Here is a 19,564-nt window from a genome sequence, read left to right on the forward strand (position 1 = left end):
AACAACCATGTAAACTAAGCTCTCTTCATTATACCCATTTTTCCGATAAGGAAACTGAGACCAAAAGGGAGTACAGGAAGGGAATCTTCAGAACTCCTGTGCTTCAGGCAGAAAACTAATAGCCTGTTTTCATGAGGATACCCAGATTGAAACCAAGCTGAAAAGAACTAGTTGTCATCACTTCATACAGACTCCCATCCCTGCTGGTGTGCACAGTCTCTGACCAGACCTATCAGGCTATGGAGATTTGGGAATCCATTTCCATTGTGTAAGTTGTGACAACACTCACAAGAGCACAGTATTTTATGAAATGCATTCTGATTGTTTCCTTTACGCTGACTTTCTAGTTTTGTTCTGTTTTCTTATTTTTGCTTTTGTTTTGATACAGCGTCTCACTGTGTCACCCAAGCTAGAGTTCAGTGGCGTGATCACGGCTCAGTGCAGCCTTGACCTCCCTGGGATCAAGTGATCCTCCCATCTCAGCCTTCTGAGTAGCTGGACCTACAGGCTTGTGCTATCATGTCCTGCTAATTTTGTATTTTTTATAGAGATAGGGTTTCTCCGTGTTGTTCAGGCTGGTCTAGAATTTCTAGGCTCAAGCGATCTGTCTGCCTTGGCCTCCCAAAGTGCTGGGATTACAGGCTTGAGCCACAGCACCTGGCTGACTTTCTAGTTCTTAATTGTCAACCTTCTTTGTTCTCCTCCTGATTTTGTGGTAATTTCTGATGTCACTGGAGCTGAATGCTTATCCTGTGATCAATGATTCCTAGTTCAAATAGGAATCCAGATTTATATGAACTAGTACTCAATATTCAGTAAGATGGCATATTTTAATCATCATCTTATTGTTGATCATTACTTTACAAAGTTATGAAACCTTATATGCAGAAGAACTATGTTAAAAACTTGTTTAACTCTAAAGAGCTTCCCTTTTGGCTTAAACTAAAATAAAGTTTCCTTTAAAGTTCTAACTATATTCATGTGTATATTTAGGTAGAGTCTGCTAATGAGTTTATTTTGTCTAGTGGTTTTGTGGGTGCCTAATCCTAAAAACTATGAAGGTAAAGACTTATTAATATAATTAACTCTGCTACATTACAGGAAATAATTCAGTAAATCAACTTCTTAGAATAGACTTAATATATATATATTTTTATATATATATATATATTTTTTTTTTTTTTTTGAGACGGGGTCTTGCTCTGTTGCCCAGGCTGGAGTGCAGTGGCGCGATCTCAGCTCACTGCAAGCTCCGCTCCCCGGGTTTATGCCATTCTCCTGCCTCAGCCTCCCGTGTAGCTGGGACTACAGGCGCCCGCCACCTCGCCCGGCTAATTTTTTTTTTTTGTACTTTTAGCAGAGAGGGGGTTTCACCGTGTTAGCCAGGATGATCTCGATCTCCTGACCTCATGATCTGCCTGTCTCGGCCTTCCAAAGTGCTGGGATTACAGGCGTGAGCCACCGCGCCCGGCCTAGACTTAATATATTAAACATACTTTATATAAATGTTATTTGTTATTAAATATGCACGTTATAGAAATAATATATAAAATAAATGCATTGATTAAAAATCTGATGGAATGACTGGGGTTAAATGAAATTCACATACCATAAGTTAGACATACTTATTTGATTTCTTTACACATTTTTATTTTTGTTTTTTTAAACCCATGGTTACTTGACTACGCCTAGCTTGGATGAGTGGGTAAAAAACAGAAAAATGCATGACTTGTCAGTTTGCTGTTTATAGCCCTTTGAAAGGTCAGCAGATCACAGTTCAGTAGCACAATCATGTTTTCCACTTCACAGAAAGGGCCCAGAAGCAAATTTTTCTGAGGTGCTTTATGAAACATTACATTAAAAAGGCGCTTGAGAAAAAAGAAAAAAAAGGAGAAAATTCCAAACTCAGTGCAAATATTCATATCTGGAGGAATTTTATAAATTAAATAAAGTATAACTATTTTACTGCTAAAAACATTAACTAAACAGCCAGACACTGTTATCAACTCAATCAACTCTCGCATGCTGGGGCTTCAGTCATTTATGTTTTGCAGATGAGCAAAGCGAGACCCAGAAATGCTGTGACTTTTCCATGGTTATAAAATATATGTACATTGAAAAAAAAAACAAAAAAACCAAGCTCTTTGACTCTCAGTTCCCTCCCTCCCTCCCTCCCTTCCTTCCTCCCTCCCTCCCTCCTTTCCTTCCTTCCTTCCTTTCCTTCCTTTCTTTTTCCTTCTTTCTTTTCTCTCTCTCTCTCTTTCTCTTTCTTTTCTTTCTTTCTTTCTTTTTTGAGATGGAGTTTCACTCTTGTTGCCCAGGCTGGAATGCAATGGCGCCATTTTGGCTTACTGTAACCTCTGCCTGCTGGGTTCAAGTGATTCTCCTACCTCATCCTCCTGAGTAGCTGGGATTACAGGTGCTCGCCACCATGCCCAGCTAATTTTTTGTGTATGTACATATATATATATATATATATATTTTTTTTTTTTTTTTTTGAGACGGAGTTTCGTGCTTTTTGCCCAGGCTGGAGTACAATGGTGCGATCTCGGCTCACCGCAACCTCCGCCTCCCGGGTTCAAGTGATTCTCCTGCCCCAGCCTCCCGAGTAGCTGGGATTACAGGCATGCGCCACCACCCCGGCTAATTTTGTATTTTTAATAGAGACGGGGTTTCCCCATGTTGGCCAGGCTGGTCTCGAACTCCTGACCTCAGGTGATCCACCCGCCTTAGCCTCCAAATGTGCTGGGATTACAGGCATGAGCCACTGCGCCGGCTCAGTTTCATTTTCTACACACTGTTTACTGATGGTCCACTAGCATTGCCAAAATCAAACCACCATTTCAAGAAAATAAAAGAAGTTCCCACACAATCTAAGGAGAAGGGGAAATCAGACAATTGAGATACAATCCTTTGACCACGACTCACACTTTTATAGAGTAATTCAGTGTTTTGGGATGAGATTATCCAGATTATCTTTTCATTTTCAGAAGGAATCTGAATCTTGGACCATTTCCCACTGTAATGGGGAAAACCATTTCCCAGCCGGGTGTGGTGGTTCACACCTGTCATCTCAGCACTTTGGGAGGCCGAGGCGGGTGGATCACGAGGTCAGGAGTTCAAGACCAGCCTGGAACTACAAAAATTAGCCAGGTGCAGTGGCGGGCGCCTGTAATCCCAGCTACTTGGGAGGCTGAGGTGGGAGAATCGCTTGAACCTGGGCAGCAGAGGTTGCAGTAAGCTGAGATTGTGCCACTGCACTCCAGCCTGGATGACGGAGTGAGACTTCATCTCAAACGAAAAGTGTCCCATTGCTGTGGGGAACACCCTCAGGAAGTTATATTTTATTGACCCATCCTGGCAGCTGATAGGGGAGAAAAAGCACCAGTGAAGAGAGGAGCAATCACAGGTGAGCCTTGGCAGTGCTGGGGGATGGAAGTAGGTAGTTCTTTGAACTCCAGGTCTCTTAGGGTAACCCCTCACCATAGTAGAGAGTTAGGAGCCTCTAAATCAATGACTGTCTGCTTTAGCTGAACAGTGGTGTCGCTTAGGAGCTTAAAATAAATCCTGATACTTGGAGCCCATCCCAGGTGCAGCCTGAGCACGGGGTGGGGGAGCGTAAAGCTCCCCAGGTGGATCTGATGTGCAATCAAGACTGACAATCACTGCATTAAAGTGATTTAGCAAGTAATCTATCTTGTGTAGCCTGTGGATTCCCCCAACGATAAGGCATCCACCAAGAATTATTCCGAGAGCAATTATCACAAAGACTGCTATAGATACTGTCAAAGGAAAATACAAACTTGGCACCCCAATTCACTCTGCCAAAAGAAAAAAATTAAGCTGAAAGCTGACTCATGCAAGCAACTGCTTTTCCTTTTATTCCTAAGCAGATAGCCACACAGAAAGGGTTATGTAGCTCCACAGGTAGCTGCTCTATGTTCACCTTATTTTATGTCAAAGTGCCGATTTACTGAGTGTGAGATGAATACAAAATTGATGATTCCCTGACCTGCACCTTTTCTCTTGCAACACGTGGACTCCTTTTCCCCTCCAGCCCACTTTTCCCCTTTAAATATTGACGTCCTCAAAAATCATCTTTGGAGAGAGGCACAGGTAACAGACTGTTTCTGTGATTCTGTGTTTATTTCTTTCGGGCATGTCCCTAATCTTGGCAAAATAAACTTCCGGGTTGATTGAGACCAGTCTCAGATATTTTTTGGTTTACAATACAAATGAGGTGGTTATATTTTATTAAAAGTTGGGACCTTCTGCAGGACAGTGGCAAATCCATGCTACTCATTGGGCTGAGGCAGGAGAATCACTTGAACCCAGGAGGCAGAGGTTGCAGTGAGCCGAGATCTTGTCACTGCACTCCAGCCTGGGTGACAGAGCGAGACTCTGAGACTCCTTCTCAAAAAAAAAAAATAATGAAACAATGTATATTTATTACATTTGCCATATGCAAACCACTGCCCAAGACAGAGGACTTTCAACTACTGTCACGTAAATCATGGATTTTTTGGCTGGGCCCAGTGGCTCATGCCTGTAATTCCAGAACTTTGGGAGGCCAAGGAGGGGAGATCACGAGGTCAGGAGATCGAGACCATCCTGGCTAACAAGGTGAAACCCCGTCTCTACTAAAAATACAAAAAATTAGCTGGGCATGGTGGTGGGCACCTATAGTCCCAGCTACTCAGGAGGCTGAGGTGAGAGAATGGTGTAAACCCGGAAGGCAGAGATTGCAGTGAACCGAGATCTTACCACTGCACTCCAGCCTGGGTGACACAGTGAGACTCCGTCTCAAAAAAAAAAAAAAAAAAAAAAGGAAACGATGCATATTTATTGAATTTGCCATATGCAAACCACTGCCCAAGAGAGAGGACTTTTAACTGCTGTCATATAAATCATGGATTTTTTGGCTGGGCCCAGTGGCTAATGCCTGTAATCCCAGAACTTTGGGAGGCCGAGGCGGGCGGATCACGAGGTCAGGAGATCGAGACCATCCTGGCTAACATGGTGAAACCCCATCTTTACTAAAAATACAAAAAATTAGCCGGGTGTGGTGTCGGGCGCCTATAGTCCCAGCTATTCAGGAGGCTGATGCGGGAGAATGGTGTGAACCTGGGAGGCAGAGATTGAAGTGAGTTGAAATAGCGTCACTGCACTCCAGCCTGGATGACAGAAAGAGACTCCTCAGAAAAAAAAAACAAAAAAACCCCAAAAAACCAAGGACCTTTTTAAATTTAAGAGGTAGCCCAAATGTGCTTACAATGATTAGCACATAAAAACCATTTGTATTATTCATTTCAAGTATGTTTTCAGTTCTCATTTGATGTAATGGCAGGCAGTGTCATAGTAGACACAATTTTGGAGTCCCATGGACCAGGTTTAAAGCCAGCCCTACACTTACTGGCTGTTCAACCTTCAGTAAGTTACTTAATGTCTCTGAGTGTTGCATATTCTATTCTTCTTCTGTAAGATACAGACAATGGTCAGTCCCCCAGTGTTGTGGGATCAAATGAGATCGTGTACATTAGCATGCATTTGGCACGCAGTAAGTGCTCAATAAAGGAGAGCTGTTACTGTTGGTTTCTGGCTTGAAAAACTTCCCTGAGGTTGCTCAAACAAATCTGCAGCCACCCTGTACCAGGAGGCTTGGGATAATGAACAGTAATTTTAGGTAAATAGATAGAATAGAAGACCTTTCATTTATGTAACTATGAGGCCTGCTGTGTTATGATTTCTGAGACTCAGAGCAAAAAATGTTTATCTGACAGGCAGCTTTCCCCTTAGAAAGATTAGTCTAAAATCTGAAATTCCACCGTCTGGAATTCGGGGACTCTCACACAAAATTCTGAACACACAGTTACCTCTCAATTAAATTAAGTGTGACCATCACATTTCACCATGAGTTAGGGATTCTTATTTTGGGAATCATCTTTAAAACCATATCCGATCATTTCAGGACTGGTTTCTGTTGCTTATTTCCATAGGACTTATGCAACATAATATCTAAGACCAACTTAGTGGATGGTTTGGAAAATATTGGGACATTTCATATCCTGGCCTTCTTCTGAGTCTTTTTTTTTGACATTACTGTGTGCGTACACTTCCAAGATTAAATCTACATGTGTTTTGTTTTACCCCTTACAAATATATTTTTAAAAAGGAAAGAAAGCTGGATTTTAAGTGTTATAGAAACACAGTTTTCCTTTACTAAGAAAGTAGCATTACAACTGACGTAAAACTTGAACATGCTCGACGCTGAAATAAACCTACCTGCATGTTTCCTATGACAAATAGTCCTAGTTTAACAAAACAAATGCAGATTTGAAGAAGTCAGTTCAATCATGTTACAGACAAAAATGATTTATGCCGCACAACTTGAGAAATAACACTTTTGTCCTTGTCGTCTATCATTAGGACTACCATTGTAACTAATATTGGTTGTTTTTTTGTTTGTTTGTTTTTGTTTTTGAGACAGAGTCTCACTCTGTTGCCCAGGCTGGAGTGCAGTGGCACTATCTTGGCTCACTGCAATCTCTGCCTCCCGGGTTCAAGTAATTCTCCTACCTCAGCTTCCCCAGTAGCTGGGACTACAGGCATTTGCCACCATGCCTGGCTAATTTTTTGTATTTTTAGTAGAGGCGAGGTTTTACCATGTTGGCCAGGCTGGTCTCTAATTCCTGACTTCAGGTGATCCGCCCGCCTCAGCCTCCCAAAGTGCTGGAATTATAGATGTGAACCACCACGCCTGGCCTTAATATTGTTTGTATTATCAAAAATAACATTGCTTGGCCGGGTGCGGCGGCTCACACCTGTAATCCCAGCACTTTGGGAGGCCGAGGCAGGCGGATTACGAGGTCAGGAGATCGAGACTATCCTGGCTAACATAGTGAAACCCCGTCTCTACTAAAGAATACAAAAAATTAGCCGGGCGCAGTGGCGAGCGCCTGTAGTCCCAGCTACTCGGGAGGCTGAGGCAGGAGAATGGCGTGAACCCAGGAGGCGGAGGTTGCAGTGAGCCGAGATTGCGCCACTGCACTCCAGCCTGGGCGACAGAGCGAGACTCTGTCTCAAAAACAAAAACAAAAACAAACAAAAAAACATTGCTCACACCTGTAATCCCAGCACTTTGAGAGGCTGAGGCAGGAGGATCTCTTAAAGCAGGAGTTTGAGATCAACCTGGGCAATATAGCAAGGCCCCATCTCTACAAAAAAGTTTTAAAAATTAGCAGGGCATGGTAGCATATGCCTGTAGTTTTAGTACTGAGGCAGCTGAGGTGAGAGGATTGCTTGAGCCCAGGTGTTCAAGGCTGCAGTGAGTTTTGATTGTGCTACTGCACTCCACCCTGGGCAACAGAGTGACACCCTGTTTCTAAAAAAAGTAAAAAACAACAACAACAAAAAATAAGTTGAATGCCAGCCAAGATCAACAAGTCTCTGAATTGGATTCAAGAAATTAATTACTAATTGGAAATCACTGAAAAGCACAGATTCCAATCAGACACACATTGGCCTGGCATACACATACTCGCACAAAACCAAAAACAGATTAGAGGCCATTTATGTTTCCAGGATAAAATATATTATAAATATTTTAAATTCAAACAATTAGATATAAATATATGGCTTTCACCTTCAAGTGAAACAACTGAAAAACATCAGCGTGGTGGTTACCTCAGAGCATTGTTAAGGGAAGGAAATAAAATTAAATGAGATAATGTAAGGGAAAGCCCCTAGTATATAATAGATGCTTATTAAATATTAATTGACAGTCAGAGTTATTTCATTTTCAAACTGAAACACATTAGCCATCATAGCATTATATTTATAATAACTTCCCAGGTTTAGTATCTCAAGCTGTATAAGACTTGACTTCATAGATTGCTGTGTGGTTAGGTTTAACCAGAAAATACAACAATAGGTAGTATATATTCAGGAAAACTTGAATCTATACTCCCATGTTAAACAATTTTTTTAAAAAAAGAAAATGCAGTCAGACACAGTGGCTCAGGCCGGTAATTCCAGGATTTTGGGAGGCCAAGGTGGGCAGATCTGTTAAGGCCAGGATTTCAAGACCAGCCTGGGCCACATGGAGAAACCTCGTTATCTTGTTATCTTTAAAAATATTCGTAAATGTTAAGCAGATATTTATAATGGTAGATAATGAATTATAATGGTTACGCAAACAGACTTTGGGGCTAAATAAATTTTTTTAAATGATAGTTTTTTTTTATGTGTTTTTTTTTTTTAAAGCCAGTTAAATTTAGCAGTCAGGGGTTGTTTCCCAACTTTAGGGACACTAATGTTAATAAATTCTGATAATCCACTACCACTGGACCAGCCAAAATGATGAATTTTTAAAATACTCCAAATGTTTATTTAAATTGTTATATCACACAAGAGACAAGAGGACAAATATTGTATGATTTCACTTACATGAGGTACCTAGAATAGTCAAATTCATAGAGACAGAAAGTAGAGTGGTGGTGGCCAAGGGTGAGGGGAGATGGGAATGGGGAATTTGTGTTTATTGAATACAGTTTCCGTTTGGGAAGATGAAAAGAAGTTCTGAAGATGGATGGTGGTGATGGTTGTGCAACAATATGAGTGTACTTAATGGGATTCAAAATGCTTACAATGGTAAAATTATTTTTTTTTGAAAGGGAGTCTTGCTTTGTCTCCCAGGCTGGTGTGCAATGGCACAACCTCGGCTCACTGCAACCTCCACCTCCCAGGTTCAAGCGATTCTCCTGCTTCAGCCTCCTGAGTAGCTGGGATTACAGGCACACGCCACCACACCTGGCTAACTTTTGTATTTTTAGTAGAGACAGGGTTTTGCCAAGTTGGCCAGGCTGATCTCGAACATCTGACCTCAATTGATCCACCCGACTTGGCCTCCCAAAGTGCTGGGATTACAGGTGTGAGCCACTGTGCCTGGCCTAAAATGGTAAATTTTATGTAATGCATATTTTATCACAATTAAAAAATAGTAGCTAGTAACATCCAATATCAAACGTTACAACAATATAAAACATTACTTACAGTGGGGAATTGTCATTTGATAATGATTCAGTTTTACAACAGGTCACACATGAACATACCCACTATCAAGGTGATGCCCATGCTGAGGGAGCTGACCCACGCGGTCAGGCCACGGCTCTGGTGGAATTCTTCCAGCCATTCCACATTGAGGACACCCAGGGCCATCTGGGAGCCCATGATGAGGATGTGCACAAAGAAAGAGGAGAGCACCATCATCCAAGCCCAGCCGCCATCAATGTTTGGGTGGGGCTTCAGTGTCTTTTTGTCTTTGGGGTCATCTTCAAAATCATACCCAATATCTTCATGACTGGTATACATTTTCCAAGATTTTTCTGAAAGACATATAACAAATAATTTCATGGCACATCTAAATGAAAAATATCTTCATCTTCTCTGTACAGCTCTACCTCCCCATCATGGTCAAAGTGGCTCCAGTATCACATCTGATCTTCAGGTTAATCTTTGTCACCATACGGATTTGAAGACACTCCTTACTGTTTCCCAGGATCAGGTGCTTTTATGAAACCCGTTTCATCTTACAGCCATCACATATGTAGGTATTACAATCTTGGGAATAGATTCAGAGAAGTAAGGTGATTTTCTAAGGCCTGTATTTAGTGTGGTCAGTTGGGAAACTAGGATTTGACCCCAGTTAGTCCTGACTCCAAACCCCATACCCTGTCTCCCTTACAGAGATGGATACTGACAGGTGACAAGAAAGATGTCAGAGAAGGAACATCTGGCTTCCGGCAGCCTTTTAGGGTAGCTTCACCTTGGTGGGGCCCCTAGCAGAGGATCTGGTTCTCAGTTTTTGTGGGTGCAAATGTTAATTTGTTAATTTGCATCCAGAGTGGATTAGCCTCAGGGGGTCTGGCTCATGCTAACCCAACTCAGGAGAGACTGATAAGGCCAATTGATTGCAATGAAAGTCACAGCTTTCTAATAATGGTGGTACTTATGTCTCATTATACAAGACATGTACTTTACCCCCCTCCACCCACCCCCATTCCTAGTATTTACATGGAGAACTTAATTAGTTACTAGAAAATTACTTCAAAAATAGGGTATCAGACTAAAGGAGTTTGAATAGATACTATGGTGACATATACGTCACCAGGTGAGGTTACCAGGTAGGGGCTAGATCATGCAGGGCCCTTGTGAGTCAAATAAGGAGCTTATATAGTTTATCTTGTACATAATGAACAGCCATTGGCTGAATTTACATCAGGAGGAGACATAATGAGATGGGTACTTTGCATAGATCTATCTCTCAAGATGTTTGAATGAGAGGAGGGAGGCTAGATAGAGCTAGAGGATGCTAGCTCCTCTTTTGTTTGTTTGAGACAGGGCCTCGCTCTGTCACCCAGGCTGGAGTGCAGTGGTGTGATCATAGCTTACTGTGGTCTTGAACTCCTAGACTCAGGGTATCTCCCACTTCAGCCTCCTGAATAACTGGGACTACAGGTACATGCCACCATGCCTCGCTAATTTTCTTATGTATATATGTATGTATGTATGTAGAGACGGGATGTCACTATGTTGCCCAGGCTGGTCTTGAACTCCTGGCTTCAAGCGATCCTCCTGCCTCAGCCTCCCAAAATGCTGGTATTACAGGTGTGAGCCACTATGCCTGGCCTGTTTCATTTTTCATGAGTTTTTTTTTTTTTCTGGATGAGAATTAAGTGTGTGTACAAAGACAGGATAAGGAGCGGGAGTTGCAGGTGGAGAGAGAGATATGATGATGATAATGACTAATCTTGGAGATGGTGAAACAGATTGGTCTTGATTAGGAAGAGAGACCCATCCTCTGAGTCTGGAGGAAGGAGCAGGTGGATGGACCTATGATGGTAAGTAGTGGGATGGAAAGTCACATCTGATGGTTTAATTTCTTTGGTGAAGCAGGAAGTTAGGTTATAGGCTGAGAATGAGGAGGGTGGAGGTTGTGTAGGAGCCTTAATCCTCAAAATAATGGAAGAGACAGTTGCCTACAACAAGTGGAAATGATTGCTGGGCAGTTCCAAAGGTCAAGTTGAGCCCTGCAGGGTTTCACTACCCAGCTATGGCCATAGAGCACCAAGGACAGAGCCAGGGAGCACTCTGCCCCGCAGCTTGCAATAAGCTGGAGGACTTAAAAACAACAAACAGCTAAAAGTTGGTCTGCTTTCTAAATCATCACTACATGCCAGCAATTCTAGACAATTACACTGAAAAAATGTTTAGCTGGTCTAAGTCCCAATTCTGTTGAGTTTTAATTATGTATATGTATGCTTCAAATTAGCCGGTTTTCATTTCTCATCCTTTTGTAAACATTGTATTCTACATGGAAGTTATTTTAAGAACTCCTGGTTTTACAGTTGACCCTGGCACATGTGTAGCGCCAGCTACACACATTAGTTGGGAGAGGAAGCTCCTAAGAGTTCAGAATTGTTGGTAAAACAATACCCACTTGGCAAAATCCACACCCACAATCCCTGTGGCATTATGTGTTGCCGCCTTTCTCAGAACACTCTAGGTAAACTGTGCCAGCACAATTATTGTCCAGAAAAAGAACCAGATCTCGAGTCACTTCACTTCTGTCACTCTGTGTACTCACTTGGAGATTCTAATTTACAATTTAAAATAGTGAAACAGTGAAGATTGTGAGGTATAAAACCTTGGTTTGGAAAGTTACATTTTAAATTAATACTTGAAATGTTTTCTCAATTTGAACAATATCTTTTTTTTTTTTTTTGAGACAGACTGTTGCTCTGTCACCCAGGCTGGAGGGCAGTGGCATAATCTTGACTCGCTGCAACCTCTGCATCCTGGGTTCAAGCAATTCTCGTGCTTCAGCCTCCTGAGTAGCTGGGACTACAGGCATGCGCCACTGACACCTGGCTAAGTTTTGTATTTTTATTAAAGACAGGGTTTCGCCATGATGGCCAGGCTGGTCTTGAACTCCTGACCTCAAGTGATCCTCCTGCCTCAGCTTTCAAAGTGCTGGGATTACAAGCGTGAAACACCGCACCCGGCTCAATATCTTTAAAATTGAAATATATTCTTCTTTTAAACAGAAGAACAATAACATAATGAGTATTACTGACCATTACATGATTATTACTGAAAATCATTTTGTTGCCATGGCGGAGGGTGATGTAAAAAAAGGATCCATTCTGGGTGTCAAAGTCACTAAGAAGTCTTGAATTGTAGGGCTCTTCTCAGGAGTGTTCTGATGTGGACGGGTAGGAGAGAGGAGCAGATTGTGGCAAATTGCACAGTGCCTACAGCCTATTTCTATCCACACCTGAGTTAAGAATTTTTTGTTTGTTTTTACCTTTTTTTTTTTTTTTTTTTTTTGAGACAGGGTCTTGTTCTGTCACCCAGGCTGGAGTGCAGTGGTGTAATCTTAGCGCACTGCAGCCTTGAACTAGCAGGCTCCCGTGATCCTCCTGCCTCAGCCTCCCGAGTAGCAGGTACTACCGGCACACACCACCACAACTGGCTAATTTAAAACTTTTTTGTAGAAATGAACTTTCACCATGTTGCCCAGCCTAGTCTCAAGCAATCCTCCTGCTTTGCAATCCCAAAGTGCTCGATTACTTTACCTTTTTAAAGGCTGTTTCCCCAAAACCCTAAAATACTCTGACCCCTTAGAGGAAAAGTTTGCTGACCCCTGGACTAGAGCATTGGTTCTGGCTAAGGGTTTATTGGGGTAAAAAATGAGTGTAGGGGAACCAAGGGTACCAGTGGAAGAGCAACTTAGTGGATCTGTCTGGGGTTCATCTTCTTTCTTTCTGTCACACCTTGTTCTCATTATTATTTTTACCTTTTAAGTGATTCCATCTCCTCAACAGCTGTCCAGTCCTCAGCCACTACAGCACCTACCTGCAGTGCTGCTCTTGGCCTGGGTCCTTCCTCCTTCACACATCTCGCTACCTCCCATTATCCAGATTGCTGGGAGTGATAAAATGTTTATCTCAGAAGCCGATTTCCAGGCCGGGTGCACTGGCTCACGCCTGTAATCCCAGCACTTTGGGAGGCTGAGGTGGGTGGATCACCTGAGGTCAGGAGTTCGAGACCAGCCTGGCCAACATGGTGAAACCCCGTCTCTACGGAAAAGAGAAAAATTAGTTGGGCATGGTGGCAGGTGCCTAAAATCCCAGCTACTCGGGAGGCTGAGGTAGGAGAATTGCTTGAAGCTGTGGGAACGAAGGTTGCAGTAGTGAGGTGAGATCACATCGCTGCACTCCAGCCTGGGTTAAAGAGCGAAACTCCGTCTCAAAACAAAATAAAACAAAGCAAACGCCAATTTCTTCATCCCTTCGAGTTATCATTAGGATGGAGTCCCTTCAGCACCTTCTCCCAGCTATTGTGTGTGATTTTTCTCTCCTTCCCCTCCTCTCTCCTTCCAGCCTCCTCACCCTCTTCTGCTCATCCTTCAAGATGCAGCTAATTTTTGATAGTGAAACCCTGAAACAGTGAAAAAAGACCCTGAAAACATCTTTACTATTCCAACATCAGAATATTTGTTAAATCAATCGATTGTAGCACAGCTAGACAATGTAGGTCTGTCATCAATAATAAAGTTCACATTTCAGTGGGACCCTCTACATTTTCAAAGAGCCCTAGACAGCTTTATTTTTGACATATGTAATAATCTCTTTGTTATGTCTACCAAGACATGTATCCATAGGAAAAAAGACTGGAGCAAAATGAAGAAAAATGTTGATGGAGATTATTCTTTGAACGATGGTCTTACCAGGAATTTTCCCCTTCTTTCTACATATCTTAGTGGTGAGAAATTTCCTCATATGCCAGGTGTGGTGGCTCATGCCTGTAATCCCAGCAATCTGGGAGGCTGAGGCAGGAGGATTAGTTGAGCTCAGGAGTTTAAGACCAGCCTGGACAACAGTGAGACCTCGTCTCCGTAAATAAGAATTAGCCAGGCACATGTGGTGACGCATGCTTGTGGTTCCAGCTATCTGGAGGCAGAGGTGGGAGAATTGCTTGAGCTTGGGAAGTTGAGGCTGCGGTGAGTCGTGATCATGCCAACTGCACTACAGCCTGGGAGACAAAGTGAGACCCAGTCTCAAAAAAAAAAAAAAAAAAAAAGAAAATAAAAGCCTATCTTTTAAATATTGTCTGGATCAGCCTCTTACCTCCAGGTATATTAGTGGCTGACTTGTAAAAGAGAAAACAAAACAAGACGACCTCTATTGGGAAGTCTTCCGGTCTGTCTTGGGTTTCAGGCGTGTGTGTGTGTGTGTGTCTGTCTGTGTGTCTGTGTGTGTCTGTCACCCTCCCAGTGTCTGAGCCTGCTTGGAGCTAGAAAGGGATGGGGAAGCCCTTGCTCTCCAAAGCTCACAGCGCAGGGCAGAATTGCACTGTCAAAGGGCCAGTGGATGAGCCCAAAGAGTGTTCAGAAGGGATGGCTGGTGGTTGTCTTCCCTCTGCCTCTGTTGTGTGCAGAATCCTGAGGAGCCAGAAAGAGCAGAACCCGGCAGCTTGACACAAGGTGTGAACGGCTCATAGAAGTATCATTTTGCTAACCATGGGACAATGCTCAGCTGTGTTTAATATGATGAAACAACACATGACATTTTCCTGAAGTTCATTTACAACAAGAAAGCCTTTGAAGTAATACAAATTTAAAAGTTAGAGTTTTTTAGGCTGGGCGCCATGGCTCACGCCTGTAATCCCAGCACTTTGGGAGGCCGAGGTAGGCAGATCACCTGAGGCTGGGAGTGTGAGACCAACCTGACCAACATGGAGAAACCCTGTCTCTACTAAAAATACAAAATTAGCCGGGCATGGTGGCTCATGCCTTTAATCCCAGCTACTCGGGAGGCTGAGGCAGGAGAATCGCTTGCACCCAGGAGGCAGAGGTTGCAGTGAGCCAGGATCGCACCATTGCACTCCAGCCTGGGCAACAAGAGCGAAACTCCATCCAAAACTAATGAATAACAATAACAAAAATACAAAAGTTATAGTTTTTCAGCCCATGGGTTGAAATATTAAGCACTTTTCTAAATCAATATTAAGAACTTTATATTCTTACTGAATTATTTATGGGTGAAGAGATGTAGGTGCCATCAAACTGCTCTTGATATTTCCAGTTTGTTCATAAATAAGTGACACTGAATAGCATTTAATGGACAAATTTTATTCAAGAGGCACAAGGGTGCATGTAGAATATAGTGTCAAATGCAGAGCAGTGGCGGCAGGCAGGGGTGGGGCAAAAAGTTCTTTTAGTTTTTTGAGACGAAGTCTCACTCTGTTGCCCAGGCTGGAGTGCAGTGGCACCATCTCGGCTCACTGCAACCTCTACCTTCCAGGTTTAAGCGATTCTCCTGCCTCAGCCTCCTGAGTAGCTGGGACTACAGATGCACACCATCATGCCAGATAATTTTTGTATTTTTGTAGAGATGGAGTTTCACCATATTGGTCAGGCTGGTCTTGAACTCCTAACCTCAAATGATCCACCTGCCTTGGCCTCTCAAAGTGCTGGGATTACAGGCATGAGCCAGCATGCCTGGCCCAAAAAGTTCTTTTGGATCCTCAAGAGGCCCCTGTAGATCTGCTGAGCAATGGAGTCCTTTGTATTTCACACTGAAATCTCTCCAAAAGTAATTACTGTTTTGACTATTCATGGTTAACTTCTTTTCCAACTAGTTAATGAAAACAAAAGACAACAGAAAAACAAATGTTTATCCCTCCAACTCCAAGATTGCTTTTGGCATTCATATAATTATATGCATATATAATTATATATGCATTTATATAAGATATAAGAATAATTTTAATATTATAATCCTACTCCACACCTGGCGAGAGGGAGAACTTAGAGGGTGTATCTGTACCCCCAGGCTCCATATCCTTGTCCACCATAGGGCCTTCGAGCTCCCTTACATTTTCTATATCCTGACATACATGTAGAAGGACAATTTGCATGTGGCACACTGACGCAGTGAATGTGGGGCTTAATATGTAAAATGTGGCAGAACATGCTGGCTCAGGCCTGTAATCACAGCACTTTGGGAGGCTGAGGAGGTTGCATCACTTGAGATCAAGAGTCTGAGACCAGCCTGGCCAGCATGGTGAAACCCCTTCTCTACTAAAAGTACAAAAATTAGCCGGTGTGGTGGTGTGCACCTATAGTCCCAGCTATTCGGGAGGCTGAGGCAGGAGAATTGTTTGAACCTGGGAGATGGAGGTTGCAGTGAGCTGAGATGGTGCCACTGCACTCTAGCCTGGATGACAGAAGGAGACTCTGCCCCAAGAAAAAAAAAAAGTAAACGGTAACCCACTCTTAGCAAGCTTGCTATTGGAAGCTTGGCAAAAAATACTAGGGCCTTGTTCTGAAGAGGGTGAAATAAGAAAATGGGAAGATTACAGGAGCAATAGTCAGCCTTCCATTCTCCCCAAATGAGTTCATAGACGATGAAAAAGAAATTGCAAATGGGGGGTAACATATGTAGGCTATGAAATTGGGTCAGCTACATATTTACATAATAATAGGCAGAAATGAAAATAACAGATCCTTCTAGGGTGTATCAGATATTAGAACAAAATTAAATTTTCTACAGCTGTGTAGAAAGTTTTACAAGCAAGTCTTTTTTTTTTTTTTTTTTTCTTTTTGACGGAGTATGGCTTTGTCGCCCAGGCTGGAATGCACTGGTGAGATCTTGGCTCACTGCAACCTCTGCTTCCCGAGTTCAAGCGATTCTCCTATCTCAGCCTCCCGAGTAGCTGGGACTACAGGTGTGTGCCACTGCACCTGGCTAATTTTTGTATCTTTAGTAGAGAAGGGGTTTCGCCATGTTAGCCGGGCTGGTCTCGAACTCCTGACCTCGGATGATCCACCCGCCTCGGCCTCCCAAAGTGCTGGGATTACAGGCATAAGCCACCGCGCCGGGTCAAGTCATTCATTTTTAATTTGGCTATTGTTATTACATTGCATGTGGTGAATTCATTACACATAAGGAAAGCGGGAAGCACCAAGCTAAAATTAAAATTACCGTCTCCCCCAAAGTTACGAAGAGCGTGGTGGGGAATTCGGCTCTGTAGGCGCTTCCGCGCTCTCCACCTTGTGTGTACAGGGCATTTGGGGCCTTTAGAGGGCGCACTTGCAGCCAGCAGGCTGAAGAGGCTGCCGCGGAGAAGGCTGGGGAGCTGAGCTGGTGCAGAGACAGCACAGGAGGAAAACAGAACCGAAAAAATCACACAGAATAAGGAGTACTCAATACATACATGCTTCTGGGTCACGGACTGTGCTTGGTGGCTTCTCCAACGCGATCTAGTCCAATTGGCATGAATGTCCCCATTTTACAGATGAAGAATCTGAGCCATCAAATGGGAGCAATGAAGCTTAGAGGGGTTAAACTAGCAGGCGGTGGAAACCAAATCGGAAATCAGGCCTGCAGGATCCCAAGCCTGTTTTACCTCCTCCCACCCCCAACACACTCTCTCTCTCTCTCTCTCTCTCTCTCTCACACACACACACACACACACACACACACAGCCGCACACGCACGCACACGCAAACAAAGAAGCCAGACAAGGCAAAAGAGAATCTCTCTAATCCCCCAATAATGGCCCTCAGTCATCCTTGTTAATGAGCCGGAATCAACTTTTCCTCGGGCAAAACACGGCTTAATTGGAAAGCAGAGTTGAGCTCCTAAAACATCGTCATGGCCTTGGCAGCGTTTAGCCCCGAAATGGCCGTCCCCGGTCCCTCACCCCATTTCAGCCTCTCTTGAGGAGCCTCGATCAGAAGCGCTAAGGGGGCCCAGCCTCTGCGCGCCCTGGGCGTGGGATCGTGCCCGCGGGGTACGGCCTCCGGGCCCCACCCTCCGAGCTCCCTCGCAGACCGCGCTTGGTGCTCCCCCTCCCTCGGCACCCCGAGATCACATCCCCACTTCGGGCACCCCGCATCCCTCGGCGCGTTCGGAAGCCAGCAGGCCCGCGGGGAAGCCGGGCAGGCTGCAGCACCACAGCCTGTGCAGAGAGGCATCCGCAACCCCCGATGTCCCTAGGCGCAGCCCGGGGTCCTCCGCTCTGCGCCTCATCACTGTTCAGTTCGAGTCCCAAACCGGCCTGGAGAGCAGACGGGCAGCGAGGCTGGGCTCCCGGCAGAGCGCGCCTCTCCAGCCAGACGGGGGTGCCCTGGATGACGCTTGCGGGGCTCCGGCCGGCTTGAGCAGCAAGGCGCGCGTCCCCAAGCTCCGCCTGGCGGTCTGCCGTGAACCGCCGGTTACCCTGCCCACCCGCAGTTCCCGAGTCCCCGCGGCGGCCTTTGCACTACCACCCGCCCCGGCACAGCCTCGCCCTCCACCGCCCGGGCAGCCTTTCCGGGACCTGCCTTGGACTGGGGCCGCCCCTTCCCGGGGGTTCCTGGGGTGCAGCGGCCATCCGAAACCCAGGCTCCGATGCCCCCAGCGCCGCTCCATTCTCCAGGCCCGCGGCGCGCGCGGCCTCGGATACTCACCGCCCGAGGCCCGCTGGGCTGCGGCCTCACTCGGCTCCACGCCCGGATCCTCGAACTTGCTGCTCTGCTTGGAGCCCCCTGAGCTGCTGGGTGTAGAGATTTGTTGCAATGTCGCCTATCATCCTGGAGATGCGGGTGCCTGCGGCTCAGCTCTCCGCCGGGCTCGGTGCGCTCTGTGCGGGGCTCCCGGGGTCTTCCGCCGCTCGCTGCCAGGCCAGATGAGCGTTTGGTGGAGCTGAAAGCTCGACGCCGCAGTTCAGGTGGCTTTAAAAAGGGTGCGTTTGGAGGTGTCCAAACCTAACCTGGGCTTCCTTCCAATCGGAGCAATTTCAAATCTTCATGCTCGTTCATTCCTATACCGGCTAATTCTGGTTTGGCAGGGAAAAAAAAAATGTAGTCACCTCACATGCACACTCTTGTGGCCGGTTGAAGTTTATAGCTTTGGCTGAGGTTCCGCTTAGGCGCTGCACATTTATCACTGGAGGAAAGGTCCTGAAACCTAATCCAGGATGCAAGTGAGACTAGCAGTAGCCTCCATTTCTCTGAGATGCTAGAGAAGTGATGAAACAGACCCTCACTGCAATATTTTTGGCCAAAGAGGACTCAAAGTCCCTTACTCTCTCTCTTTTAGAGATATGGGTTTCACTACATTGCCAGGCTGGTCTCCAACACTTGGACTCAAGGGATCTTCTGACCTTGGCCTTCCAAAGTGCTGGGATCACAAGCTGAGCCACCGTGACCGGTCAGTTCCTCATTCTTGGTTCCACTCTGGGTCCCACCTCTCCTTGCTCTTTCTGCACGTCCATTACCTACTTTCGTGGGCACCAGGCACAACTTTCATCTCAACGTCTCCCTACCTCATTCCCAGCAGGGCACACAACACAGTGCTTTGCCTTGGACAGTTTTCTGTATTATTGAGGTGAATGCATGAGTCGATGAAGGCTGTGCTGGTTTTTTCCCACCTGAAGGTTTTGCAGTAGTTCTTTACTGCTGTTGTGATAAACTGCGATATTACTGTGATAAACACAGTAATAGCAGAGGAAAACC

General features: G+C 44.7%; 1 protein-coding gene across 4 annotated transcripts in view; it reads right to left on the reverse strand.

The window, feature by feature from the left end:
• SLC16A14 (solute carrier family 16 member 14) overlaps positions 1 to 18,928 on the reverse strand; it is a 34,728-nt gene extending 15,800 nt beyond the window's left edge. The window contains exons 1-3 of one of the 4 annotated variants that reach the window (XM_073020117.1): positions 18,518 to 18,928; positions 12,916 to 13,283; positions 9,111 to 9,383 (exon numbers count right to left, since the gene is read on the reverse strand). In XM_073020117.1, the coding sequence (XP_072876218.1) occupies positions 9,111 to 9,383; positions 12,916 to 12,973 (331 nt within the window). In that variant the 5' untranslated portion in view covers positions 12,974 to 13,283; positions 18,518 to 18,928. Of the gene's footprint in view, positions 1 to 9,051; positions 9,384 to 12,915; positions 13,284 to 17,280; positions 17,371 to 18,517 lie in introns of those variants that run through there. The other 3 variants (XM_073020118.1, XM_038001421.2, XM_073020119.1) reach the window with 3 other exon arrangements.
• Between the last annotated feature and the right edge of the window lie 636 nt (positions 18,929 to 19,564).

The sequence above is a fragment of the Chlorocebus sabaeus genome, chromosome 10 (genome assembly GCF_047675955.1).
Source record: "Chlorocebus sabaeus isolate Y175 chromosome 10, mChlSab1.0.hap1, whole genome shotgun sequence".
NCBI lineage: Eukaryota > Metazoa > Chordata > Mammalia > Primates > Cercopithecidae > Chlorocebus > Chlorocebus sabaeus.